Raw genomic sequence first — 27847 nt, 5'->3', positions numbered from 1 at the left:
TACCGATGGTGGTTGCACAGAACTCTTACTGTGACCTTTCCCACAGGCTCAGAGGTACTCAGAGCTTCTAAGGGGAAGCTTGGCCCACAGAGCAGCAGCTTGTCAGGACCGAGCCCTGGTAACCACTACCTCCAAACCTGACAAGAACAGGAAGCACTTGTTAACAGGGGCAGCTTATTTTTGGTCTAATAGCCAGCTTTGTCTGAACATACCTCAAAAGTCTGGAACATCTACAGGGACTGGTCCTGTTTTCCTGTGGTTTATCTTCCTGCTTGCCATTGTACTTATTTATTCTGGTTCAGTGCAAGCTTTTAAATTCTCCCACTAAGGACAAACTCTGGCCCTCAGATCCTTTCTCAGCTGCATCAAATGTCCTCTGTGTTTAGTAAAATCATTTGTGGAATTGGGCATAAAATAGCCAATGCTAGTTAATTGTTTTCCTTGTTTATCCTTGCTTTTATACAATATATTGTAAGAATTATATAAAGCAAGGGGCTGAACCACATTTCGAAACAGGCAAATCTTCTGGATTGTAAACTTTGAGATACAGCGATCCTTCTATACTTAAGAGGAATAGAATTGCCATTCTGGTAATTTATTAAATTTTTTAAAATTATTAAATGCTTATCAAATGCTAGGCAATGTATTTTTATCAACATCTTCTGAGGAACTACTGGACTCTGGGGCTACAGATTTGAAATTATGCCTCTGTAAATTCCCACGTCTTGTCTTCCCCCAGCCACAGTGGTTCCTGAGCACTGGTGGGCCCAAGATTTTCAGTTAAGTTTACCTCTAGATAACTGGTCACCTGGGAAATAATTTATGCATTTAACACATTTCAAACAACAATCAACCTGCTGAACATTGTTTCTGGAATTAGCAAGTTTGTAATGATGTTTCTATTTTTTTTTTTTTTTTTTTTTTGAGATCGGAGTTTTGCTCTTGTTGCCCAGACTGGAGTGCAATGGCACTATCTCGGCTCACTGCAACCACCGCCTCCCGGGTTCAAGTGATTCTCCTGCCTCAGCCTGCGCAGTATCTGGGATTACAGTCATGCACCACCACGCCCAGCTAATTTTGTATTTTTACTAGAGATGGGGTTTCACATCGGTCAAGTTGGTCTCGAACTCCTGACCTCAGGTGATCTGCCCACCTTGGCCTCCCAAAGTGCTGGGATTACAGGCATGAGCCACCGTGCCTGGCCGGTTTCTATTTTTATAATGCAAAAATAATAATCATGGCAGTGGGAATTCAGGGATTGTATGTAGTCAGAAGGGCTAAGAAGTAGGGAGAAATGATGCCATTTTAGAGCCTGGGCAGCTGAGGCAGAGAAGAAACGAATCCATCTGTGGAGTTGACCCAGGTGCAAGCTCCCAGGATCTGCCAGTCTCAGTCGCATGGTTTCATCCTGAAAGCAGCTGCCCTTACTTAAGGGACAAAGTCTTTTAGGAACTGCCCACAAATACTTGGAAAACAAGGCTTCAAAATCCGGAAGCAACAATGCAAATTTCAAAATGGTGCTATGAGAAAGGAAAAATGTTAGAGTCACAGGAGTTTGCCCTTTAATTGTAAGCAAGACTTCTTGAGTCTAAAAAATTTCTGTAGTTTATTCAGTTTGCTAATTCAGAAGAAAGTGTGCATTGCATGAGATCAAAGAATTGAAAATTTTAAAATGATTTGGGTTGTAGCTGGCTCCCAACTGCAGGTGAGTCACTAATCTCCAATGTTTGGATACTGTATTTGTGTTTGTTTTGAGACAGAGTCTTGCTCTGTCGCCCAGGCTGGAGTGCAGTGGTACAATCGAGGCTCACTGCAACCTCTGCTTCCTGGGCTCAAGTGATTCGTGTGTCTCAGCCTCCCTAGTAGCTGGGATTACAGGCGCCGGCCACCATGCCCAGCTAATTGTTTTTGTTTTTAGTGGAGACGGGGTTTCACCATGTTGGCCAGGCTGGTCTTGAATTCCTGACCTCAGGTGATCCACCTGCCTCAGCTTTCCAAAGTGGTGGGATTACAGGCGTGAGCCACTGTGTCCCGCCTGTTTCCTGTATGTGGATAAATCTCAGGACAAGATGAGGCTGGGACAGGCTCCTCCTACTACCAGTGAAGCATGCGTGCCTTTGGCTACAACAAAGGCCTTTTAAGAACTTCAATCTCCAAGTCTGGTGGGAGGCTTTGTCTTGCCTCGTCAGCCTGGAGGTTCTGTTTTGAAAGAGCAAAGCAGCAGACTGAAATTGAATGGGTTGCAAAGGAGAAACCTTTAGAGCCATAGAAAACTTTCTATCTATCGAAATAGGCCATTTCCAACAGAGGCCTGAATTTAGAAACTCCTAGAGCTGACTGGAACTTTAGAGGATAACCACAGTGGTCCGTAACCCTCTTAGGAAGCACTGGGTTGGATACACACCCTAAGGGGAGTAGGTTGGGTTAGGAACCCTTCCAGTCACCTTTCTTTGCTCTATAGGTCATCTTATGAAGGCTAATCACCCTCCTTTTCATTCTAGATTATTGCTGTGTTGCATACACGTGACTGCAATTAAGTGTTAAATCTCACATCTGTGGAAGTTTTGGTAGCTCACTTCTGATAAGATTGGCCAGCCGGGTGCGGTGGCTCACACCTGTAATCCCAGCACTTTGGGAGGCTGAGGTGGGTGGATCATGAGGTCAGGAGTTCGAGACCAGCCTGACCAACATGGCGAAACACCGTCTCTACTAAAAATACAAAAATTAGCCGGGCATAGTGGTGGGTGCCTGTAATCCCAGCTACTCAGGAGACTGACACAGGAGAATCGCTTGAACCTGGGAGGTGAGGGTTGCAGCGAGCTGAGATCATGCCACTGCACTCCAGCCTGGCTGGCAGAGAGCTACTCTGTCTCAAAAAAAAAAAAAAAAAAAAAAAAAAAATTGGCCAGAGAGCTCGTGGGGAAAAAAGTCACTTGTGTGTAGTTCCCGCTCTGTGACCCACTAAAAGCTCTGCGTTTAAGGGCAGGGAAGCATGGTCCAGCCCTGTTATCCCCCAAAAGGACACATACAAAGCTCAGTTCTTGAGCTGTGCTTATGCAATACTATAGTGATCAGTAAGCTGAATGTATTTGCTTCACTTCTAACCTTTTTTAAAAGTGATCTTGAGGAATGCTTTGTTGATCTTGAATTAATAATTCAAAAAGGGGGTGGGGGAAGATGGGGTATTTCTAAGAAATGCAGAATATTTCAGTTTTGAATATTAAATCTCTTACAACTACAAACCCCTTCATAGTCTCCATCCATTCAGAAAAACAAAGCCAAAGGAGAATTTCTTGTGGAAAAAACTAAGGAAGTTCCCCACATAACCAGCTGAAGAGGAAAGGCTTTCCCTGTCCTCTCTCAAGAGGAAGCCACAGCAGCCGTTTGTCATGTTACTGCTACCCTGGCTTTTAAAAAGTGACAGGGAGCAGGACTTTAGATTAGGACTTTGATGGATACTCTGTATAGTTGAGTATAAAATGCCTACAATGAGTTAGACTTAGTTTCCTAAATAAATAAACGTGTCTACATAAAATTATATATATATATTTTTTCTTCCAGTTAACAGTCTTTTCTCTTGGGTGGGTAGACCAAACCCAAGATCCAACCTTCCCCTTACTTCCCACCAAGTAGTACCAAAAACAACTTTCCCCCTCCACTAAGTCCTTAGGGAAGCAGGAAGGCTAGTGCAGCAGCTGTCAGGGATAAAGGCACAGGCAGAGCTGGGGTGACGGAGTTGTCTGGGACAGGCTACCACTGGCCCACTGGAGTCACAGAACCCTGACACCACCCTCAGCAGGGGAGGTTCCCGATCACCCTCAAGTTCTCCCATCTCATAGTTACATCTTTTAAAGGCACATCTAGAAGTGGTGCAACTGGAGGCAGGGGTAAGCTGTACACAGTTGCCACGCAGGGGTTAAGGGGCTGCAGGACTCCATGGTACAGAGGAATGGAAGTGTCCTTGCCCTCTTCCAGACTCGGGGCAGGGGGAGACAGCGGTGAGATGGGCTCCTGGAACCCAGTCTGTTTCTGTAGAGCCCCAGAGGGGCCAACAACAGGAAAGTCGTGGTCAGTAGGGCACATGCTTAACAGGTCTTTGGTGCTTGGGTAGCAGCATCTCTTATGTACAAAGGCTTCTGAAGCCAGCAAAGCTGGGAAAGTCAACTCCTGCACAGTCGCGGCCTGACTCCTCTCCTGGTGCTGGCCATCGGCTACACAGGGGTGCAAAGCACAAGAAATCAGTCTAAACTGCAGTGAAAACACAAAGATTTTAGAAAGGGTTTCCTGAAGATAGATAGATAGTTAAACCTTGGAAGGTTACCTTCTCTTCCCAGTTCTACTGAGGAACATCAGAAACTCAGCCCATAAGCCCTACCCAGCATGGTAGGTCTTTCTCATAGATGAGAAACTCCTAGGTTTTCTCTCCAGATATAAGTTGAGTAGTTAGTTGAGTAAAAGGAGGGGGCAAAGGTTCTGAAGGCCCAGAGAGCTGCCCACCTCACAAGCCCCTGGGCTCCAGAACCAGCCAGTTCTCAGTGACCATCTGCACATCCTGGCCACTCAGAGGCTCCCGCAGCCTCACCTTCACCTCCAGCTTCCCCCCGGTGGGCTTCCTTCCATCCAGGACCTGTGAGGACCACAGAGAGGGAAATGGTAACTAAGGGGACAGAGATGGGGAGCAGGCAGGTCCCTACATTCCCAGGAAAGAAGTGAGAGGAGCTAAGATGTCCTGTGGCATGAACACAGGAATCTCCATTCATGACAACCCTACCCTCCCAGTATTTGGAGGAGGTGGTGGTGGTGGTTTTAGGTGAGTCTTATTAAAAAAGTAATAAATAAATCTAGACAAGCATCCTAGAGCTCTGTTCATTTTCTCCTCAATCCCCACGGCAACTTCTGGAAGAAACATTGGCTTGAAGCAGCAGCCTTCCACTGACCCAAACCCTCACTTCACAGAGGCCAAGAGAGAGAAGCAGATGACTCTATGTGGCAGAGTCAGCACTGGAACCCCAAACCCAGGGTTCCTTCCCATTCACCACGCTACTCCCTCTTCTGGGCAGAAGATGAGGCAGTTAATTAGGGCACAAAGCAGTACAATAGGCCCAAGAAGTCCAACCATCCTCAGTGGCTCCAATAGAGACCAGGGCCCGCATAAGAACAACTTCCCCAGGCAGGCAGTAGGGCCAGGTGTGCTGCAGTGGGAAAAGCCCCAGCCTACATAGGTTATCAGTAAGGAGCTGGTCGTAGCTCTGCCAAGGACACACCATATGAGCTTACAGAACCCCCTTTCCTCTCGGACCTGAGTTTCCTCATTTGTCAGAGGCAAGGTTGTATAGTCCTTGCCTGTGGAATCCATTGAGTTCCTGGAAACAAGGAGGCTGCCTTCTCCTGGGTCCCTCTATGAGATTTCTCAGACCTTCTGAACCTCTCCATCTGTGAAATGAGGATTCCACCTACTCTAAGCACACTTGTGGAGAATTTCAAATTAAGTAATGAGCACGAAAACCTACAACAAGGTGTGGCATTCAGTGCATATTGGCTCTTGTCGTACCAACCCCTTTGGCTTGCCCACACCCCAGCCCCTACCTCCACAATTTCTCTGATTTCACACTCATTCTCCAGGCGCTCCAGTTTCAGGTGTGCTGTGCCAACCAGCTTGTCGCTTCTGAAGAAGGACCTGGGGAGTCAAGAGGCAGCAGAGGATTGGACTGGGCAGGGAAGGCAGGAATGTGCTGGCTGAGCCCATGCAGGGGCAGCAGTGACAAACGCTCTTCCCTCCTCCCGGCCCGTGTGGCAGCGTGACCGATAGGAGCCTCACCCTTTGTGGAAGATCTCAAACTTGATGCCTTTGCTCTGGATCACCCTCTTGAAGCCCCGGTGGTTTCGGTTGATGTTTAGTTTGAAGAGTTGATCAAATTCTGGCAAAGGGGGAGAAAGCAAGGAGGGGCTTGGCTCTCGGGATTTCCTGAGGAAGTGGAAATGGAGGCCCAGGGCTGGCTGCCTTCCCCCAATCTCTCCACCTGCATTTTGGGGTGCTGCCTCCAAAGGGTGGTAGAGCATCGCGGTCCTGGCCTTGGAAGTGAGTTTTTGTACTCTTTTTAGACATAGATTATAACAAAGTAGGAAAGACTTGGAATTGGGATACAGCATTCCTGTGTTCATATCCCATTTCTACCACTTCCTTGCCATGAGGCCCCAGGCAAGTCCCTGTACCTCTCTGCGCGTTTCTCCAACTACAGAAGAAGCATGTTAACAGCACCTTTATCTCCCAAGTGGGGTGGATCAAGTAAGGGCATAGATGGGAACCCACTCTGGAAACACCAGTGCTGCCCACACACTCTGAGGGAGGAGAAAGAGGCCCACGTGTGGCTCTCACCTGGAGAGTTTGTGTTCTTCACCACAGCTGTTTTGCTTTTTTGAGCCTGGTCCTAAGCAGTGAGGAGGGAGAAGTCAGGACAGCGTATAAACAAAGAGGCACACAGGGCAGGCACTGCAGCCACACCTCCCAGGGATGGGAAGAAAGTGAGCACAGGGTCCTGGAATGCAAGGCGGGTTTCAGAGGATCCTACTTCTACCTGAACCTCACCGAATTAGGGTAGTGAAACTCAAACCGCACAAAAGCATCCAGGTCATCGGGAGTCACCCCTGGGAAGGAGAAAAGGGAGTCAAGTCAGAGGGAGTGGCCAGGAGCCTAGCACTTGGAGTGTCCGGGCAAGAGCCTCCTGGAGTAGGGGCGGCCCTAGGGTTACCTGGAGGGGCTGGGAGGTTCATTCCCCGGACAATGATCAGATGCATTTCTGTGCTGTTGAGTTCTGAGAAGATCCTAGAGCCAAGCGGGAAGGAGAAAATGCTCAAAAGTAAAGGACAGTAGTGGAACAAGGTCCCTTCGTCCAGGGCCTGTCTGCCCAGCTGGGTGGTGACAGGAGGGAGGGAAGGCAGAGCTGGTATGCAGACCTTGATCTCTGACTTCTGGTCCAGAGCTCTTTCCACAGCACCCAGACAGCTGTGCGCTCTCCACTAGCATGCACCCTGTCGTCCTCAGCAGCCCCAGTGCCCACAGCGGGGCCAGGCTTGGGAAGCCTCACTAAAGGGGTAGCAGTCTCTGGCCTGGGCTCCCAGCCTCCTGCCCTCCCTGCCTGGAGCCCCTGTTTCCCTAGGCCTTGGTACCTCACAGTCTGGAATGTCTTCAACTCAAAGTGGTGGGTGGGAGGGTCGAGGCCCTGAGCCTGGGCCAGCTGCAGGATCTCCAGCTGTTTCTTGCGGTCCTGAGCAAGCTTCTCAAATCTGACAGGGATGGGTATGTCAGCATGATGGTGGATTTTCTGCTCCCCACCCTGTGAGCCCAGCCCCAGTCCTTGCACTTGCCGGGTGGTCTCAGCCACGTTGCCCTGGTGCATGAACTGCTTGGAGAACAGCAGGCACTTCTGAAAATAGAGGCCCAGAGTGACTCCCGAGCCCAGAGCAGGACCTGCCTTGGTTGGCATTCAAGGCTAGACTTCTCAAAGCTTCAACTTTCCTCTGTAGCCTCACCTCTCTCCTCCCACAACACAGCCCCAAGGGCACTACTCCCTAGTCCCACCACGTTTCTCTGCCTACACTTTTGTCATTTTCTCTTCTGAGGAGAGCCATTCCCCAAATTAGCAACTCCTTCCATCAAAATCTAACTCAAACATCCCCTCAGAAGGCAGCCTTTCCAGAACAGGTGGCAGTTCAGATAGATAAATACATAAACATACACGCACATCACAATGTTCTTTCCCTCTTCTCTGTTGTTTGAACTCTGTACCACCCTGAAAGAGGGGTATTATCACCCCATCTCATAGATGAGGAAAATGTAGTTCAGAGAAGGAAGTGCCTTGCCCAAGTCACACAGTGAGTAAGTGAAAGAGCTGAGAATTTTGAGTCCAGGGCTGTGTGGTCTGAGCTCCAGGTCTTCCTCCACGGGGAGGCTGTGGGCACAGAGGGGAGGAACAGACGAGGGGCCTGCTGACCTCTTGTTGCTCCAGAAGCATTTTTTGCAGCTGGGCATACACCTCCTCCGCCTTCTGGGAGAGTCGCAGGTCCTCATGGTGGATGAGGATGAAGTCGCCCTCCTCATCCGTCAAGGGCGAAGGCACCTACCCAGGTCACAAGGCCCCTCGGGCCCCAAGAGTCAGATTACTCCTCTACCAAGTCCAACAAAGGCAGGAACCCAAACTAAGTAATTCTTCAGCTTCTACTAAAGTCCAGTGATGACAACTCATCGCCTCCCATTCTATCCCAAGATAACACTCTTGCCTCCCATGGCCTGGCCCAGCCTTGTCATCTCTGACCACAGGCAGCCCACCTTCCCTTCTCCTGGTTTCCTTTGGGGCCGTGAGGTAGAGGAGTATGAGCAAAAGGCTCTTTCCCAGCTGTCATCATGCTCTGTCTAAACCCTACCTCATCCCAGAAGCTGCCCTCGTTCACAGCCTGTCAAGCCTGCCAGCCACCTTCTCCGCCTGAGAAGTCCTGGTGGTTAACCAGGTGGGACTCACCTTGGACAGATCAATAGGTCTGCCAGATCGGGCCTGGATGATCTGAGCCTCAAGACATTTGGCTACCCGCAGATAGGCTTTGGCCTGCTCCAGGTCCTGGCTGCGCTTGGCCTGCAGGGCTGCCCGCTGATACTGCAGTTTCCGTGCCTCCAGCAGTGCCAGCTGCTCCCGCACTGAAGGGAGAAGGCCACTGGTTAGGGCCACACCTGCCCTCTCTAGGCCCTCAGTTCTTCACCCTGCTTGTCCCCAACTCACCAGATGGACTCGGTGACTCCTTAGAACTTGAGGCCCTGGGCTCAGGCAGGCGCTGGGATGAAGGGACTGTGGGCCGTGCAGGTTTCTTGGCCACTGGGGCCTGTGCTGGGGGCTCACCCTGCAGGTGCCCAGGAGGCTGTTAGGAGGGGATGTGTTCCCTAGCATAGTCATGGCGGCTCCCAGACTTGGGCTGTCTTCCTAACACTGTACTACATCGCTGTGTGACCTGAGATGGGTGGCTTCTCTTCCTGGGCCCTAAAAGATCTGAGAGCTAGAAGCAGCCTCAGAAGCTCTCACATCTAACCTCCCCAACAGGAGAGAGACTGCAGGGTAATGGGGATGGAGCCGGGGCTCTGGGTTCAGAAAGACCTTGGTTTGAATCCTAGTTCTATTTCCTAGCTGGGTGTCCTTGGGCAAGTTTTTTCTCTGTACAGTGGAGGAAAGAATATGTACCTTATTGGGCTTGTTAGTATGGACAACAGGGTCTGGGTTTACCCCTCACCTGCTATTCTCCCCACCAGCCCTGGAGTTGAGCCCTCAACCAAACCTCGTCCTCGTCTTTATCAGCCGGGGCTGAATCCTCTGCGGAGGCCAGTTTCTCTGCAGCTGCCAATGTCGCTGCCACTGCGTCCTCCTCAACACCCATAGTGGACTCCAGGCCAGGGATGGGGGGAAATCCTGTGGGAGAGAGACAGCATGGGAGGGGCAGGGAGCAGCCTCAGAGAAGCACAAAGCTACCCGGGGCCCTGTCTGGGGCATGGCTCTGCTGGGGCATGGCTGGGATGGATGGCTCCACAGAGGGGAGGCAGACGCATGAGAAGTGGGAATCACTGGCTGTCCCCCATTCCCTTCTTTCCCAGGGACCACCTCCTCACAGAGCCCCTAGGCCATGCCCCACTTACCTGGAGGAACAGGCAATTCAGCAAAGTTGACTTTCCGTCCTGCTCGGTGTGCTCGAATAGCATCTTGATATTGCTGCAAGGGAAGGAAGGGAGGGGCCTGTGGTCGGCAGCAGCCCACAGGCCCCCTGCCCAACATGACACACAGTGGGGCAAGGAGAGGGAGACTGGTGGGAAGACAGCAGCCCTGGGAGACAAAAAGATCCCTAAGGCAGCAAGAGCCCCAGAGAGACAAACAGATGATGGTTCAGAAAAGACAAGGACTAGCTGGAGGACCAGGGAGACAGAGCACCCAGCCAGGGAAGAGGCCAGCACAGGCAGGGGCTGCACAGCCGCGGGCCCACCTTGGCAATGCGCTCATGCATCCGAGCCTTGCGCTCGTCCCCACCACTCCGGGCCTGGATGCCCGCCTCGCGGTACTTGTTCAGCCTCTGCTGCAGGGCATCCAGCACTGTCTGTGACTCTGTAGGGGCCACTTGAAGGAAAGAAGGAAGAAGTGGGCATCAGCTCAGCCTGCCCTCCAATGCCTGCAGGTCCCCACGCCACAGTCCCACCATCCTGCCCTACCTGGGGTTGCTGGGACGTCAGGGGCCATCACTGGCTGCACTCGCTCCATGGCTGGGGGAATGACTGAGGGTGCTGTGGGGGCCTGAGAAGCCTGCTGGGGCTTCAGATCTGGGGGACCCAGAGTAGAGGTGTAGGTGGGAGGGCCTGGCCAGCCCCAGGCCTGCTACTCCTCCCCAACCCCACCGCAGCCTGAGCAGATACATACTGACCCTCAGGTGCCGGGGGCATGGCACTCAGATCCACGGGCTGCCCCTTCTCCAGGGCCTCCAGGACAGCACCGAATCTCTGCAGAAGTTGGAAAAGCAGGTGTGGGTAAAAGACAGGGGACCCCAAGAGCCTGGGCTGAAACAACCCCCACTCAGGCCAGTCTCACTCAATCTCAGTCTAGCTCCCTTTCTGAGCCGGTTTCCCCTGTCTATAAAATGAGGGTGGGTGCCCTGAGCCAGATGCCATACCTTCCCAATCCTCATGAGCTCTCGGGCACGGTCTAGCTCTCCAGCCCGCTTGGCACTGAGGGCAGCCACTTTGTACTCTCTCTGTCGGGATGACAGCAGGGCCCGCGGGTCTGGGTCTAAGTCTGAAACGGGCTGGGCAGAAATGCCAGGGAGGCTGGTCTCAGGTTGGGAGGGGTTGTCTATAAGGAAACAAACAGTCCCCAGAGAGCACATGAGGGTCACAGAAGAAGGTGCCCACGGACTTCACTGGCTTGAGGATGTCCTGGGGAGGATGTGACCAATGGTAATGAACAGTGGTGGCAGGCTGGGGACACACGCTGTGGGCTATGACCCCAGGAACTAGAACAGGATTTGGGCATCTGCAGATACCTGACTCCAAGGCAGGGGGAGCTGGAGGGTCTGTCTCAGGGCTCCTGTTGGCTGGTTCCTGGGGGGCCAGGGGCCGCTTTCCTAAGGCCACTGGAGGTGGGATCTCATCCTCATTGATCTTTCTGCCTCTCCTCACAGAGGCTAGCTGCGACTCCAAGGTCTGAGGGAGAGAACTGGTCCAGAAACCCAGCCAGCCATCTCAGCCCAGACCCTGCTCCAAGACAGGCCAGGGGTGGCCCCCCAACCCCCAAAGTCTGGTGGGGTGACCTCCCCTCCACTGGTGCGATCTCCACCAGCCGCCTTTCATGCAGCCCCCTCCCCTGCCCTGCTCCCAGCCTAGCCCTGCTCCCAGCCTAGCCCGACTCACCTTCAGGCCGCGCTCGCAGCGCCTGGCTTTGGCTGCTTCGCCTGCCTCCTTGGCACTGGCCGCAGCCTCTCGGTAGTTGTGAATCCGTTCCTCCAGCAAAGCGTGTAGCCCCTGAGATGCTCCGGCCTATGAACAATTCAGCTAAGGGCCTGGCCACTCCAGGGCCTGCTAGGCCTACCATTCTCCCTCTGCGGAAGCTGCCCTAGAAGATGGAGCTCTGGGACTCCAGGAGAAAAAAGAGCCTAAAAGCCTTAAGGCAGGAAGCAAAGGCTCACTGGAGAGGCCAGAGGCCATGGCAGAGGCAAATACAGAGCCCCACTTGGTGGAAGCCAGGATACGGCTCCCGGGGGGTAGTCTAGGAGAACAGAGAGGCCTTTGAGGCTGGCTGCCACGGAGGAGTTTCTTGTGCTCAGTTTCTGCTTGGGGCGGCTGCTGGAGGAGGGTCCTGGAAAGGGTGACTGCAGCCTTGTTGTGCAGGCCAGGCCACACACGTGTTACGTCTGGGCGCACAGGAGCATCAGAGGCACAGGGGCCCTCCTCCAGAACCCACCTGAGCTGCTGGGGCTGAAGCTGTCAGGACGGCTGTCTGCACTGGAGGTTCAGTGTCTTCTAGGCCGTTCTCCTCCTCAGAGCCGCCTGGGTCAGCTACCTCATCACCATCCAGGGGCTCAGTCTCCTCGTCCACACCTAAGACCTCCTGCAGCTCCGTCTAGGGAGACAAAACACAGCCCAGGAGCTTGGGGGCCTCAAGACCATACCCACAACAGGACCTGAGAGTAAAGGACCCTCTCTCTCAGCAATATTCCCTAACGTCAGTCACTGTGCCTGAGTCCCCTTCACCAAAACATTTCTTTAATCTGACCGAGGATAGCCTTGAAAATAGTAATTACTCCAAATCTGAGAATCCCCAACTGCAGAGCTTAGACCAGAAGTCAAAGAGACACGCCACCCACTGTACAGCCAGGAGGGGCAAGCACTCACTCAGAGTCAGAGAATACAGGGGCACCCCCAGCCTCCTCTCCACTGCCCTCTCCTCCACCAGGCCCAAGCTTGCCTCAGAGCCCTGGGATACCAGCCTGGCAGACACACCAGCAGCTCTGCATCTTCCTCCAGCCCTTCCTCCTCCTCCTCCTCCTCCACATCCCGCATACAGTCTGCCGCCAACTTCTCGATGTGGGCCATGGGCAGGGGGGCTGGGGGAAAAAGGTCACAACAAGTCAGCACAACTCAGATAAGGTCAGGGATGAGTAAAGGAGGGGCTTGGTAGATCCACCCAGGCAGAAATCCCCCTTCCCTCCCACGGCAGAGTCCCACCTGGAAAACTGCTCTTCCTTTAAGACCCAGTTCAAAAGAACCTCAACAGGGAAACCTTCCTTGGCCCCCCACCAAGCAACAAGCTGCTCCTTTCTCTGCACCTCTGCCTACGGTAGCCTGACATAGACATGGCCATCCACTCTCTCCAACCTCCAACACCTTTCACATCTGTAAAGATTTTCAAAGTCCAATTGAGCTTCAAAACAAATCTGCAAGATGGATAATATCCCCTTTTCATATACTGAATAAACTAAGAAACTTCCAACATTAATTTTCCTATCACTGCAATCCTTAAGTGGCAGAGCTAGGATTCAAACCTAGGCTTGTGCCACCCCAAGGCAGGAGCAGTGAGCCCCTTCCTAGGTCCTCCCATTATCCTCAACTCAGGGACACACAGGATGGTGGGGGATGAGTGGGGGGATTCTCTGAGGGTTCCTGGTGAAAAGAGAGGACGATTTAGACCTCCTGATCCTCCCAGGCCTTAAGTCTCTGTTCTCATCTGGGCTGTGGAGGGAGATTCCACTTAACTCACTGGACACAATTTCTATGTACTTCCTATGTACCCAGTTCAGTCTGTGCTAACTGGGCCCCTACCCTACACCAATACCGTGGCTAGGGCTAAGGATGGGGACCTGAGTCAGTCTGAGAAACACATTTGTCCACAATGGGGAGGGGCCACCCCAGGCCATGACACAAGGTGGGGAAGCAGGGCGAGGCCGCCTCTTGGTGGGAGTGCTGCAGATGGGTATTGGAAGGACCAGGGGATCTGGCTGGCTCCGTCCAGCTGCAAGGGAACCCCTCTACCACCAGCCTGTGCCCATCTTGTCCCAGCACCAAGACCAGCCCTGTGTCCAAACTCACCCTGCCCCTTGGGTGCTGGCTTCTTGCCTGTGGTTTGTGCTTCCCCTGTGAGAGCCAGCAGCTCAGCCTCCAGGTCCTCATCATCTTCAGCCTCATCCATGCCCAGCAGCATGTCCTCAGGGCCAAACTCCATAAAGAGCCCCATCTGAAAGCAGAGCAGGACTCTTAGGAACCACACAACAAGCAGGGTAGGGTCCAGCTCCAGAGCCAGACTTGGGGCTCTCCAAGTCCCAATCAGTGGCTCCTTCAGTCTGTGAGGCCCAATGTGCAGAAAGAAACTGAGGCCTGCAACATTACTCCTTGAGACACTTACCTTCCTAGGGACTCAACAAAAAACCCAGTAAGACCACACTGAAACTGAGACAGTCTTGTGAGTCAGAATTTAAAACACACTACCATTATTACGACCAACAGCAATAGCTGCCATGCACTGTTCTTAGCGTTCTATGTGATTATCTTAACTACCTCAGTTAATTCTCACAATTCTGAGAAGAAGGTCCTATTTTTTGGCCAGGCGCGGTGTCTCACGCCTGTAATCCCAGCACTTTGGGAGGCCGAGGCGGGTGGATCACGAGGTCAGGAGATGGAGACCATCCTGGCTAACACGGTGAAACCCCGTCTCTACTAAAAAATGCAAAAAATTAGCCGGGCGCGGTGGCGGGCGCCTGTAGTCCCAGCTACTCGGGAGGCTGAGGCAGGAGAATGGCGTGAACCCGGGAGATGGAGCTTGCAGTGAGCCGAGATGGCGCCACTGCACTCCAGCCTGGGCGACAGAGCGAGACTCCGTCTCAAAAAAAAAAAAAAAAAAAAAAAGAAGGTCCTATTTTTTTAAACTCTGGTAAAACACATACAACATGAAATTTACCATCTTAACCACTGTTAAGGGTGAGTTCAATGGCATAAGGACATTCACAATATCCTGCTACCATCGCCATCATCCATCCACAGAACTGTTTTCATGTTGTGAAACAAACTTTCTACCCATTAAACATTAACCCCCCTTCCTCCCCTCCTTCCAGCCTCTGGTAAGCACCATTCTTCTGTTTCCATGAATATGACTACTCTAGGTAGAGGTACATCCTTTTTTTTTTTTTTTTTTCTGAGACAGAGTCTGGCTCTGTCGCCCAGGCTAGAGTGCAGTGGCGCTATCTTGGCTCACTGCAACCTCTGCCTCCCGGGTCTAAGCGATTCTCCTGCCTCAGCCTCCCAAGAAGCTGGGAATACAGGCACATGCCACCACGCCCAGCTAATTTTTGTATTTTTGGTAGAGATGGGGTTTCACTATGTTGGCCAGGCTGGTCTCTAACTCCTGACCTCAGGTGATCCACCCACCTCGGCCTCCCAAAGTGCTGGGATTACAGGCGTGAGCCACGGCACCCAGCTTACATTCTGTTTTTATCCCAATGTTCAGATGAAACTGAGACAGTCTTGTGAGACAATCAGAATTTAAAACAAGCTCTTTGCGACTTGAGTCTATGCCCTTTACCCCATCTCCTTTCTTACCTGCCTTTTTAAAGACAGTAAAAATGGACTAAGAAGTCTCAAGACGTAGGCCCAGAAGAAATAAAGGAAGAAAATTGGAGAGGAGACCCCCCTGTTCTTCCACTTGGGGCACAGCCATCTGTCCCTAGGCAGTGAAGTCCTCCCACTGACTACAGCCCTCATGCCCTGGCATCCCTGGCTAACAAGCAAAGTTGTGACCCTATCTAAGGAACCTTTGAGAGCACTGAGGTCCCATCAGAACATCCTAAACTTTGGTGATTCCTGAACCCTCTCCCCACTTGTATGTGGAAGAGACTAGTAGATGGGTGTCTAAGGGCTCTGCCACCTCCAGGAGGCACTGCTCCAAGTCTCTGAACTAATGGGGGAACTACATGTGATCCAGTTTGCCTAAGTTGTCTAGGGACCCCCATCCCCAAACCGACCCAGTAGCCTAGAAGGCTAAGTTCCATACCTGCTTGGCAGCGGCCACCCCTTGGCCTCTGGCCTGAGGGCCCTTCCGAGGTCTTGGCCCTGGCATCATGGCAGCCTAGATACCTATAGAAGAGTTACAGAGATTCAGGCTGGAGTAGCCCATAAGCCACGCCCCCAACAGTGCTACCCGTGGTAAGGTGTGGATAGTAAACTCCCAAAGGCAATGCTGAACACCAAAGTATGGGTTACCTTTAATTAAAGCACTGAAGCAGCACAGGCCATGGGAGGGATGGGGATCACCTGTTAATGGGTTTACTGGGGAATGTTCTGAACGGACTCAAATTTAAAAAGCACATTCAGGGAAGTACTCTAGGTTCAGGGTGGGGGGAAGGCTGGGTAGAATTCAGAAAGGCTCTAAAGCTGTGCTTATGGAAGCCACAGCTGGCTATTTAATTTTAAATTTCAATGAATTAAAATGAAATAAAGCTAAAAATCCAGTCCATCAGCCACAATAGACACATTCCAAGTGCTTAACAGCCATATGTGGTGAGGGGCTATGACCAGACAGCACACATACAGAACATTTTCATCATCCAAGGACATGTCATCAAAGTTCCATCTCACAGCTGAGCTCTGGAGAAAGCTGGCTCAGCATTCTGATTCCCATAAAGATCTCACAGTTATTCACAGGACCTCCTGTGTCAGACCTTGCGCTGGGCACTGGGAGCGCAGAAATGAACCTAAGACGGTCTCAGCCTTCAATGACCATTTACAGGGTGGAGGTGGACTACACGGGGTTGCCCCAGGGGCCATGGGTGCCCTGAGGTGACCCCTTCTTCAGCCCTGGGAGAAAAGGCTCCTCCTTCGAGGCGGTGACGCCTGAGCTGAGTCACGCAAAGAAGTTGGGGGAAAGAGGGGAATAGGATTCCAAGACGAGGGAACACTTGACGGCTCTGAAGTGGGGAGCAGCTTGGCCTGTACAATGGAACCTGAGGCCTGGTATGACTGGGGCATAAGCGGTGAGGCCTGAATGCACAAGCCGAGGTGGAAATGTGAGCAAGCGGCAGAACATGAAAATCTCTAAGCCGAAAAGCGTTTGGGCATTATTCTGAGGGCGCTGGGAAAGAAGTGGCGGGATCGTACCGGTGTTTCAGAAACCCCATTCTGGCACCAAAGGGGAGGTGCACAGGAGGTAGGGAGAAAAGGCAGGAAGCCGGCGCATCTCGCCACAGCGCTGGCGGGAGACCAGCTGACGGGCGTGGAGGCGGCGGGGAGCGGGCGGAGGAGCTGGCGGGCGCTCCAGGAGACTCTGAGTGTCAGATTTCGGGAGTGACCCCGGCTCAGGTGAAAGCGAGGCCAGTCAGACACCCCAAGGCTGCGGCCCCGATGACAGAGCCAGGCCTCACGGAAGGTGGGCAACGGCGTCCGTAGGGGGAGGCGACACGGGACCCCCACTCCCGCGCTGCGGGACGCGCCGCCCTGCCCCGCCCGCGCCGCCTCCATCTACCCCCGCAGTCCCCAGAACTCCCCACACCGAGGGGCGGGGACGCGGCATACCTCGCGGTGAATCCGAGCCAAACCCCGGCCTTGTCTCACCCGGCACCGCCCTGGGCTCCCGCGGGCCCTGGGCCGCAGCGGTAGCGACAGGAAGCGCCAGCAGGGGAGGTGGCTCGCGCGCAACACGTGACCCCACTGGCCGGCGGCCGGCAGTGCGCATGTGCACGGCTACGCGGGCGGGGGGGCTCCAACAGGTGACACCAGGGCGGGGTTCGCAGCGCGCAGGCGCGTTCGGGCAGGTAGCGCAGGACAGGAACTCTGGGCGGTTCCGCCGGGGCGTCCACCGGCCGGCTCCAATGAGGTCGCTGCGCCCAGCCCTCGCCCACTTGCAGCCTCTCCACCGAACCTCCTCCCTCACTCAGCCCGAGGCGCTGGGCGTTCGCTCGCTCGCTAGACCTACCCCGCCTCCAGCCCTCGCCCCGCCCCACCGAGCAAGAGTGCGGGGCCTACCCAAGCTCCGCCCTGGAAGAGAGACAGGGGCGGGGCTCACCTGCTTGTCCATGTCCTTTAAGCCTGGGGAAATGAAAATGGGGCCCACCATATGTTTCTTAATAATTCAGCACCTGAAAGTATCCTTTTCCGGTCCGTTGAAAACTTCAGACAGGCAGAGCTCGCTGCACATCTTAAATACTTTACAGAGTCTAACACTAAGTTCTCACTCGCCTACCCTGCTGTGCAATCAAATGGCATGGAGGGTATTAAGGAGAGAAACGGACTATACCCGTTTTCTGCCAAGCTTGTGTCAGTCACTTTTCATAATGGAGCTTATACCAGTTCTCAATCCTGCAAGATGGACATCATCTCTAGAAGAAACGGAGGCTCAGAGAGAATTATTTGCCCAGGGAAATACAAAACCAACCTCTTTAGCATCAGTAAATATGCTCTAGTCTAGTTTTCTAAGGAAAGCACGTTTCTCCCTGCGGCTTGCAGAGTCCAGTTAACAAGAGATTGAGCTCAGGAGTCCGAGACCAGCCTGGGCAACATGGCGAAACCCTGTCTCTACAAAAAATCACAAATATTAGCCGGGTGTGGTGGTGCGTGCCTGTAGTCCTACCTACTGAGAGGCCGAGGCAGGAGAATCGCTGTGGCCCCGGAGGTCCAAGCTGCAATGAGCTGTCAACTGCACTCCAACCCGGGTGACAAGGTGAGACCCTGTCTCAAACTAAAACAAACAAAAAAACCGAGAGCGGAGTAATGGGGAAGTGGCCAGATTCCCATCTAAAGTAACCACTTCGATTTTGGAGGGAAAGAGAAGGGCTTAAAAGGAAAATTTGATATGGGAAGCATGCAAGAATTGTACAGAGTACAACGTCTGTGTGTCTTGTTCTGGTGGCTATCTTGGGTCCCAGCCTACCTGGAGCGTGGGCTGGTCTCATCTCCACAATGGCCCCGCTGTTGACTAGCCACCTTGAAGTAATCTTTGGAATTTTGCAGCTGTGTCTCCAGGCTTGGTTTGTCTGTCTCAAGATTAGCCCTTGGAACTTCTCAGAAGGCAGATAATTAAATACTAGCATACAGTAAGATAAATGTGAAGGGAGTATATACAGTGAGAAAGGGAGGGATATGGGGTCTATTTTACGGCTAAGGGAAAAGGCTTTTGCAGTTTGCTTCAAGGTTATATCTTGAAACCCAAGAGAAAGGAAAAAAGGTTTTAAAATGTATTTTAAAGTTAAACTGCTGGATTAGTTTCTTCTGTCTAAAACATTGCCATCTCCTCTCCTGCCTATGCCTTGAACTTTTAAATTATGTTTTCTAGTTAGCGATTTAAAAGATCTCCCAGTTTACTTGGACAAAGGGCTTTTCCATCTCCTGATTGCTTACTTTTTTTTTTTTTTTTTTTTTGAGACAGGATCTCATTCTGTTACCCAGGCTAGAGTGCAGTGGTGCGATCTCCACTCACTGCAACCTGCACCTCCCAGGCTCAAGCAATCCTCTCACCTCAGCCTCTTGAGTAGCTGGGACCACAGGCACGTGCCACCATGCCCAGCATTTTTTTTTTTTTTTTTTTTGTAGAAACATGTTTTTGCTATGTGCCCAGGCTGATCTCAAACTCCTGAGCTCAGGGGATCAACCCACATCAGCCTCCCAAAGTGCTGGGATTACAGGCGTGAGCCACCATGCCCTGCCCATTACCATATTTAAATTGAGGTTTCACATCCATATTTCTCATTCCTTTTAAAATTATTTAAAAATTTTTATAATGAAACATTTAAGATATAAACAAAGATACACAATATTTAACATTTACTAGAATGCAAGCTCCAGAAGGAGAAATTTTTTTATTGCTTCTCCAAGTGTCTCGTGTCTACAGCAGTGCATGATACATAGTAGGCACTCAATAGTTCCTTGTTGTGTGTGTGAATTAACTACATGGACAACTATTACCAGTTTAAGGAAAAAAAAAAAAAAACAGGTGAGCGGGCGCGTCCCCGCGACCGCGCTGCCTCCCCGAGGCGGTTCACGTAAAGCCAGCGAGGCCCTGCCTGCCAGCCGGGAAGGAGGCGTAGTTATGGAGCTGGCGGCTGCCAACCCCGGGGCCCGCGCCGCTGCCTAGCGCTTCCCGGGGGCTGTTTGGGGACGCGCCCCCCGCCGCGGCTCGGGGACCCGTAGAGCCCGGCGCTGCGCGGTTGGCCCTGCTCCCGCGCCCCGCGCTCACCCTCCTGCTCCTCCTCATGGCCGCTGTTATCAGGTGCCTGGAGCAGGCCTAGACCACCGACTGGAGGGCCACCCTGAAGACTATCCGGAACGGCGTTCATAAGATAGACATGTACCTGAACGCCGCCTTGGACCTCCTGGGAGGCGAGGACGGTCTCTGCCAGTATAAATGCAGTGACGGATCTAAGCCTTTCCCACGTTATGGTTATAAACCCTCCCCACCGAATGGATGTGGCTCTCCACTGTTTGGCGTTCATCTTAACATTGGTATCCCTTCCCTGACAAAGTGTTGCAACCAACACGACGGGTGCTATGAGAACTGTGGCAAAAGCAAGAATGACTATGATGAGAAATTCCAGTATTGCCTCTCCAAGATCTGCCGAGAAGTACAGAAAACACTAGGACTAACTTAGCATGTTCAGGCATGTGAAACAACAGTGGAGCTCTTGTTTGACAGTGTTATACATTTAGGTTGTAAACCATATCTGGACAGCCAACGAGCCACATGCAGGTGTCATTATGAAGAAAAAACCGATCTTTAAAGGAGATGCTGACAGCTGGTGACAGATGAAGACGGAAGAACATAACCTTTGACAAATAACTAATGTTTTTACAACATAAAACTATCTGATTTTTGTGAAAAAAGAAAAACAAACATAGTTGGAGCTACCTGTACATCTCCCATATTGCAACACCTCCCTTTCCCAAAGATGTACCCATTATCCTAAATTTAGTGTTTGTTATTCCTGAGCATTTCTATTTCTGTGTAGGTATCCTTAAGCAATACATACTATTTTTTTTTGCAAGCTTTTAAAAATTATATCATTGGTTACATACAGTGTAATTCTTCAACCTTTTTCTACTCAACCCTGTTTGTAAGCTTCACTCAAATTGACATGTATACTGTATCTAGTTAGCTGATTTTCATTTCTGTTATGATTCCATAGCATGAAAATAAGTCACTTTCCCAATGGCTTACCATTATAGAGTGCTATGAACTTTTTGTATATGACTCTTGGTGTACGTATGTGAATTTCTCTAGAGCATATACTTAGGAATGGAATTGCTGGCTGCATTAGTCAGGTTTCTCTAGAGGAACAGAACCAATAGGATATATATGTGTGTGTGTGTGTGTGTATATGTGTGTATATATATATGTGTGTATATATATATATATATAGTCCCACAATAGGCTGTCTGCATGCTCTATTAACCATCACACTGGCTGATATGGTTTGGCTCTGTGTTCCCACCCAAATCTCATCTTGAATAGTAATCCCATAATCCCCATGTGTCCTGGGAGGCACCTTGTGGGAGGTAATTGAATCATGGTTTCCTTCATGCTGTTCTTGTGATAGGAGTGAGTTCTCAGGAGATCTGATGGTTTTATAAGCATCTGGCATTTCCCCTGCTGGCACTCATTCTCTCTCCTGCTGCCCTGTGAAGAGGTGCCTTTCACCATGATTTTAAGTTTCCTGAGGGCTCCCCAGCCATGTGGAACTGTGAGTCAATTAAACTTCTTTTCTTTATAAATTACGCAGTGTCAGGTATTTCTTCATAGCGCGAGGACAGACTAATACACTGGCTCATACAATTTCTTGCATTTCCTAGGCTAAGATTCACCAAATAATCTTCAAAAGTCATTCCACCTCCATCAGCAGGGTATTGGGGTTCCAGTTGTTCTGTGTAACCATAGAAAGGTTTTCTAATAGATGTGAAATGGTTTTGGTTTGCATGCCTCTTTTACTGTTTCCATTTTCTTGGTCATTCGTGTTTCTTCTTTGGATGACTTATTTGTTATTTACCCATTTTTTTCTTTTTCCTTCTTTTTTTTTTCTGAGACAGTCTTGCTCTGTTGCCCAGGCTGGAATGCAGTGGCACAATCTTGGCTCACTGCAACCTCTGCCTCCTGGGTTCAAGCAATTCTTTTGCCTCAGCACCCCTGTAGCTGAGATTACAGGTGCACACCATCACCCCTGGCTAATTTTTGTATTTTTAGTAGATGGGGCTTCACCATGTTGGCCGAGCTGGTCTCGAATTCCTGACCTCAGGTGATCTACCTGCCTTGGCCTCCCAAAATGCTGGGATTACAGGTATGAACCACTGTGCCTGGCTCATTTTTTCTTTTTCATTGCAGTTTTTAAAATATTGATATTGATCCTCAATCCATTATATGTAATTATAAATATATATGTGAATATAGAAATACATATTTTTGCTAAATGATTTGAGAATGAGTTGCAGACATAATACATCACTTATAAATATTTCATTATGAATCTCCTAAGAACAGCATTCTCCTACATAATCACAAATTTATCACGCTCAGGGAATTTAACACTTACAAAATACTGCTGTCTAATACATAGTTAATAATGTTTATAATTGTTTATATTTCCTAAATCCAGGACCCAGTCAAGGTTTATATAGTGCATTTAGCTCTCATGTCTCTATTCTCCTTTGGTGTAGAATAGTTCCTCCATGTTTTATGTTTTTTTTCTTGTGATATTAGTATTTTCAATGAGTTGAACAGCTGCTTTGCAGAGTATTTCTCCCAAATTTAGATTTGTCTGATAATTTTCTCATCAGTAAATTTAGGACAAGCATTTCTGACAGGACTAGTACACGGGTGGGGCTGTTTTTTTTCAGTACCTCATATTAGGTTTTATTTATTTTTTTCAGACGGAGTCTTGCTCTGTCGCCCAGGCTGGAGTGCAATGGTGTGATCTCAGCTCACTGCAACCTCTGCCTCCTGGGTGGGTTCAAGCAATTCTCCTGACTCCCAAGTAGCTGGGACTACAGGTGACACCACCACGCCCGACTAATTTTTGCATTTTTAGTAGAAATGAGATTTCACCATATTGATCAGGCTGGTCTCGAACTCCTGACCTCAGGTGATCCGCCCGCCTTGGCCTCCCAAAGTGTTGGGATTACCGGCATGAGCCACCCACGCCCAGCCTCAGTACTTCATGAGGTTTTAGATGTTCATTGCCTGTTGTTGGTTTCCATATAAATATTAGAATTAACTGCAAAGTCATACAAGAAACCTTGCCAAGATTTTGATTGGAATTGATTTCTATCTAGAGATTACTTGCATCTCTTTATTAGACTTATTCCTAGGAGACGGACATGGTGGCCCACACCTGGAATCCCAGCTACTTAGGAGGCTGAGGCAGGATTACTTGAACCCAGGAGGTTAAGGCTGGAGTGAGCTATGATCCATTACTGCATTCCAGCCTTGGTGACAGAGGGAAAAAAAAAATAAATAAATGTTTAAATCAATTTATTTCTAAGTACCTTATATTTTCTGTGACATATAAATCTTTTGTATTTAAAGGTTTGTTTTTATGGTAAATGGTACCTTTGTAAAAATTACACTTTCTAGCTATTTGTGGCTAGAGATTACTTATGATTTATATTATTTCCAGTAGTTCCTTTTTTATAAACTATATTTTATTTATTTATGTATTTATTTATTTTTGAGACGGAGTTTCACTCTGTCGCTCAGGCTGGAGTGCAGTGGCGCGATCTCAGCTCACTGCAAGCTCCGCCTCCTAGGTTCATGCCACTCTCCTGCCTCAGCCTCCCGAGTAGCTGGACTACAGGCACCCGCCACCACAACTGGCTAATTTTTTTGTATTTTTAGTAGAGACGGGGTTTCACCGTGTTAGCCAGGATGGTCTCGATCTCCTGATCCACCCGCCTCAGCCTCCCAAAGTGCTGGGATTACAGGCGTGAGCCACCGCCCCTGGCCTAAATTTTCTTTATATTATTTGAAACTTAAGACAGATAATGACATACAGTGAAAAGTCCTCCTCTAACCCCTAACCCTGGCCATCTGATTCTTTCCAGAGGTAATCAGTGTAACCAGTTTTTTGCCTACTCTCCCAGAACTATTTTATATAGATACAAGTAAATCGTGTACTTATATTTTATATATGTTAGCATTAAATAAATGGCAGGCCTAGTAACAGAAATAAAAGTCACATGGAAGGACTATTGTAGGAAGGACAGTTTGGTTTCATAATCAGATGTTTGTAATGATTATAATGTAATAACTTCACAAACACTCAGGAAAAAGCAAATTATTTAATGGAAAATTCCAAAATACATGAGAGCCATTTCCATTCAATATACTTTGTTACAACAATTCCATGTACTTCCAAAATCAGATGCTTTGTAGACTAGCTTGGCAACATGGTGAAGCCCTGTCTCTACAAAAAATCAGCTGGGCGTGGTGGCATGTGCCTGTAGTTTCAGCCACCTGGGAGGCTGAGGTTGGGGGGTCACCTAAGCCTGAGAAGTCAAGGCTGCAGTGAGCCATGATCGTGCCACTGCACTCCAGCCTGGGCGACAGAGCAAGACCCTGTCTCAAAAAACAAAACCCAGCAAGACCACAGTCTTTTAACTTGTGAAGCCCCTTTACTCGTCTTTCAGCGCATACAGCACATCATCCTGGCTGACGTTGAGCCGCACCCGAAGGAGCAGATCGTTCCTGCTGGGCTCCACAAGCAGGAGGCGACAGGAGCCCAGGTGAGAACACACGGCCATGGTCTCTGACATGGTGGGGTATGGCAGTCCCTCCATTCTGCACAGTGCCACATGTTGACTATATATCTAGACACAAATAGCAAGGCAAAGGTTAAGAGGAAATACAATCCTGGGGCTTTTTCTGTTCCTTTCTTTCTTCATTTGGGAAAATCAGACACATGGCCCCCAGGATATCAAACACTCCAGAAGGCATCAGTTGGTGCCCCAGTGGTACACAAAATGCAGAGGCAGAATGGAATGCTAGCCTTGGAATCAGAAAACAGCAGGCCCGAATCCTGGTGCTACCATTTACCTAAATATGTAAACCTGGCCAAGTTACTGCACTCTTTTGAGCTTCAATTTTATCTATAAAATACACTGTACATCCCTTGTGAGTTAATGGATATAAAATGACTAGTAACTCTCACTGGTGATACAAATAGTCTTGTCTCCAGGGGCTGAGAGTTTCATAATTGAGATTGTCAAAATTCAAGTCAAATTTTGCTACAAGGCCACTTTCCTTATCAGGTACAGTGAGCAAATGCCAAGGCATGACCCTTGGAAAAGCACAAAGGCCTAGAGAGAAAATTGAATAAAGAAATAAAGGGAGGCAGGAGGATAGCTGGAAACATAGATTCCTACCCTAACGTTCTCTACTGGGTCAGCTAAATCTGGAGCATTTCTGGTCACTTTCCATTCTAAATATCTATGAGTCTATCCCCGTCCCAGCCCCAAGACTGGGAGTTTGTCAGGAACAGGGATGTTAACCAAATCAGCTTGGGGTTCAAGGATTCATCACAGTTAATGGCACACTGCAGATGTTCAGGAAATGTTTACAAACTAAAATGAAAGTCACTCTCTGCAGAAGAGCTATCTCAGACTCTAGGAGGAGAACAGTAATGGGCAAAACATGACCAGTAGCTAAAATTTTAAACAAGAATTTACAACCAACCCAATAAATAAGTAGCTGAAAGGAAAATGTTTTCCTGACTTATTTTAGTTAAATAAAGATGTCTAAAACATACATACACAAACATACACACTCTCAGGTACACACTCATAAACACCTTTAACAATTCATCTTCCAAGGCAGCCAATTACTAGAGTCTTAAGTAAACTAACAAAGCACACGCCCTACTGATCCCTCTCACTTGATCTAATTGAACTATGCCCATGCAGGGATTGGATTGATCTGTGATTTGTTCTCAAATATGGCCTCATTCTGAAAGCCTTGACTCCACTACAACATAAGCTGTAATCAGGGAGTAACTCTGTCTTGTTCCTCATTCTTTGAACAGTGTCTGGCACACAGGCCTTCAATCTAACATGCAGAAACCAGTCGCTAAAGGTCTCTTCTCATGCAGCTCTACAAAATGTCACATTAAAATAGGTGCCGGTCTGGTATTCTTTCACATACTCTAGGTGGCACAAAATAGAGTGTCACACATTCATGGAAATTTCCACGTATTTTAAAAGCATAAGTCCAAAATCTAGAAGGATTTGAAAAGAGGAGGAGATCACCTGTTGAAACGTGGCTTCCTCCAGTCCTGATCGACGGAACTCTGCGAGGATGGCTCTCAGGAAGCTCTGTTCCAGAACAGAGGAATTTCTTAAAGGAAACGAGGGGATGTGAGTTTTTGTCAGTGGCTGTAACCCCAGCCCAGAGGAAAGCCAAAGAAAACTTTTCTGTGTCTTTAGAAAAGAGAAAACCTGGGAAATAATTTCTCCTATATTATGTGGCAAGGATCCCCGTGACCCCCAAACTCTCAAACTGATACAGAAAATGTCACTGTGGAAGTGAGGAAACATAGCAACTACATCCGGAAATACACTGGTCACTCATAAATACCTGTGCCCTCATTTCATGAGCTGAGCACATCAATCAGTGTGAGAGAAGCAGCTGCTTCCTTTTTTTTTGTTCCTATCATAGCACTTTTATGCCCTAAACACCTATAATATAGCTCAATAAGTGGCAAATATTCTATTATCCTAGGGTTATATTTCTGTTTCCCTGACTAGATAATGTCCCTACGAAACATAACTGTGTTATTAGTAAGTGCAGGTTGAATGAGTAAAAGCTTAGAAAGGGAAACATGTTTCTACAGCCTTCCAGGAAGGCTCAGGAAGTGGAGCATCTTACTTGATGGCCGTGATGTATGATGATGAAAACATCTCATCCACAGCTTCCATTGAGTGGGCTATGGTGACCAGGCCAGGGGAGTCAGGCTTCTGCTGGGAGAACTCACAGATCTCTGTGGCACGCCTGCAGATGTCCAGGCACCGTCGTGCATCTCCAGACAGTGCTGCTACCTACAAGAGGGAATATTTTATTCCTGAGGCCACCTTAGCCCAGAAGAACCAAGAGATTCTGTATTCAACTAAAAAGAAAAGGTAGTGCTGGCAATGGACATAAGCGTAAAGTTAAGTACTTAGCCCTGGCAGGGAACCTGGAGGAAGAATAGAAATGAATTATTACATTGTGCATGGGACTCTAATCCTCTAGTCCAAACCTCTGTCTTGGTTTTACAGTTAACTCCACAGTGGACAACACAGAAATTCTCAGCTTTACTATTCAGGAAATGAAGTCTAAAATCAGAGACGCTTGGTTCAAGATCACTATTGAAGCATCTGCAAACAAGAGTTCTCACTCCTTGCATAGAGACAGACGTGTGCCCCCAGAAGCAGCCAGCCAAAGACAAGAGGCTGAGGTGGAGCCTATCTGGAGATAAAGCCATAGCCAGGCACCCCTTACAGCACGTGGTGAATTTGGGGTTGGCTTGGTCAATGGCTAAGAGGACCAGAATCAAGAATGTAGGAAGGGGCTGGACGCGGTGGCTCACACCTATAATCCCAGAACTTTGGGAGGCCGAGGCAGGCGGATCACCTGAGGTCAGGAGTTTGAGACCAGCCTGGCCAACATGGCGAAACCCCATCTCTACTAAAAACACAAAAATTAGCCAGGGTCGGGGGCGCGGTGGGTCACACCTGTAATCCTAGCACTTTGGGAGGCCCAGGCAGGTGGATCACTTGAGGTCAGAAGTTTAAGACCAGCCTGACCAACATGGTGAAACCCTATCTCTACTAAAAATACAAAAATCAGCTGGGCATGGTGGCACATGCCTGTAATCCCAGCTACTGGGGAGGCTGAGGCAGGAGAGTCACTTGAACCTGGGAGGTGGAGGTTGCAGTGAGCCAAGATCATGCCACTGCACTCCAGCCTAGAGTCCATCTAAAAAAAAAAAATCACTTTCCAAGTAACCCAGGACACAAACATGACTATCGGCTTACATTTTTCCCTTCCTCTAATCTCCAGTATTGAACTGGTAAGGGTGTCCTGTAGCACTTCCTGCTTCGTCAGTTCTCCTCCCCTCCCATTACCACCTGTACAGCCTGGTGAAGAGGCACTTTGTGTGGTGAATAGCAGGGACTCAAGGGCCTCAAGACAAAGTTAAAGGGGAACTTTGGGGGGTAAGGAAACACCTAAACCAGTCTGACCCCAAGGGTATCAGTGACACTTGGCAACCCTATGCATCCCTTCGGGCTGCTGCTGGGACAAGGGAGACACAAGAAGAAGCTAAGGCCCAGACA

At 49.5% G+C, this 27847-nt stretch overlaps 2 protein-coding genes across 13 annotated transcripts in view; both read right to left on the bottom strand.

Annotated features, from left to right (window-relative positions):
• Window positions 1-3526: 3526 nt before the first annotated feature.
• CC2D1B (coiled-coil and C2 domain containing 1B) lies at window positions 3527-21899 on the bottom strand. 11 transcript variants are annotated; one of them, XM_008967916.4, is made up of 26 exons: window positions 17075-21896; window positions 15558-15640; window positions 13604-13748; window positions 12518-12621; window positions 11979-12137; window positions 11429-11554; window positions 11062-11221; window positions 10693-10871; window positions 10447-10522; window positions 10238-10345; window positions 10015-10145; window positions 9674-9746; window positions 9319-9449; window positions 8772-8907; window positions 8517-8689; window positions 7992-8117; window positions 7366-7424; window positions 7168-7284; window positions 6750-6823; window positions 6587-6645; window positions 6377-6428; window positions 5819-5918; window positions 5587-5677; window positions 5344-5433; window positions 4498-4627; window positions 3527-4211 (listed from the first exon to the last, which is right to left on the bottom strand). In XM_008967916.4, the coding sequence occupies exons 2-25, from the start codon at window positions 15624-15626 to the stop codon at window positions 4499-4501; spliced, it is 2667 nt and encodes an 888-aa protein (XP_008966164.2). In that variant the 5' UTR covers window positions 15627-15640; window positions 17075-21896; the 3' UTR covers window positions 3527-4211; window position 4498. The 11 variants fall into 11 exon arrangements, with proteins under 11 accessions (XP_008966164.2, XP_008966165.2, XP_008966170.2 ...); XM_008967917.4 differs by having other exon boundaries at window positions 8772-8889; window positions 17075-21893; XM_008967922.4 differs by lacking the exon at window positions 10238-10345 and having other exon boundaries at window positions 17075-21899.
• A 1905-nt stretch (window positions 21900-23804) lies between these two features.
• ORC1 (origin recognition complex subunit 1) overlaps window positions 23805-27847 on the bottom strand; it is a 36014-nt gene continuing 31971 nt past the window's right edge. For both annotated transcript variants that reach the window (XM_008967914.4, XM_008967915.4), the window contains exons 15-17: window positions 26400-26569; window positions 25781-25868; window positions 23805-24346 (exon numbers count right to left, since the gene is read on the bottom strand). In XM_008967914.4, the coding sequence (XP_008966162.4) occupies window positions 24152-24346; window positions 25781-25868; window positions 26400-26569 (453 nt within the window). In that variant the 3' untranslated portion in view covers window positions 23805-24151. The remainder of the gene's footprint in view (window positions 24347-25780; window positions 25869-26399; window positions 26570-27847) is intronic.

Source organism: Pan paniscus, chromosome 1 (assembly GCF_029289425.2).
Source record: "Pan paniscus chromosome 1, NHGRI_mPanPan1-v2.0_pri, whole genome shotgun sequence".
NCBI lineage: Eukaryota > Metazoa > Chordata > Mammalia > Primates > Hominidae > Pan > Pan paniscus.
The sequence above is the reverse complement of the archived record's forward strand: the minus strand, read 5'-3'. Positions and strand labels throughout refer to the sequence as shown.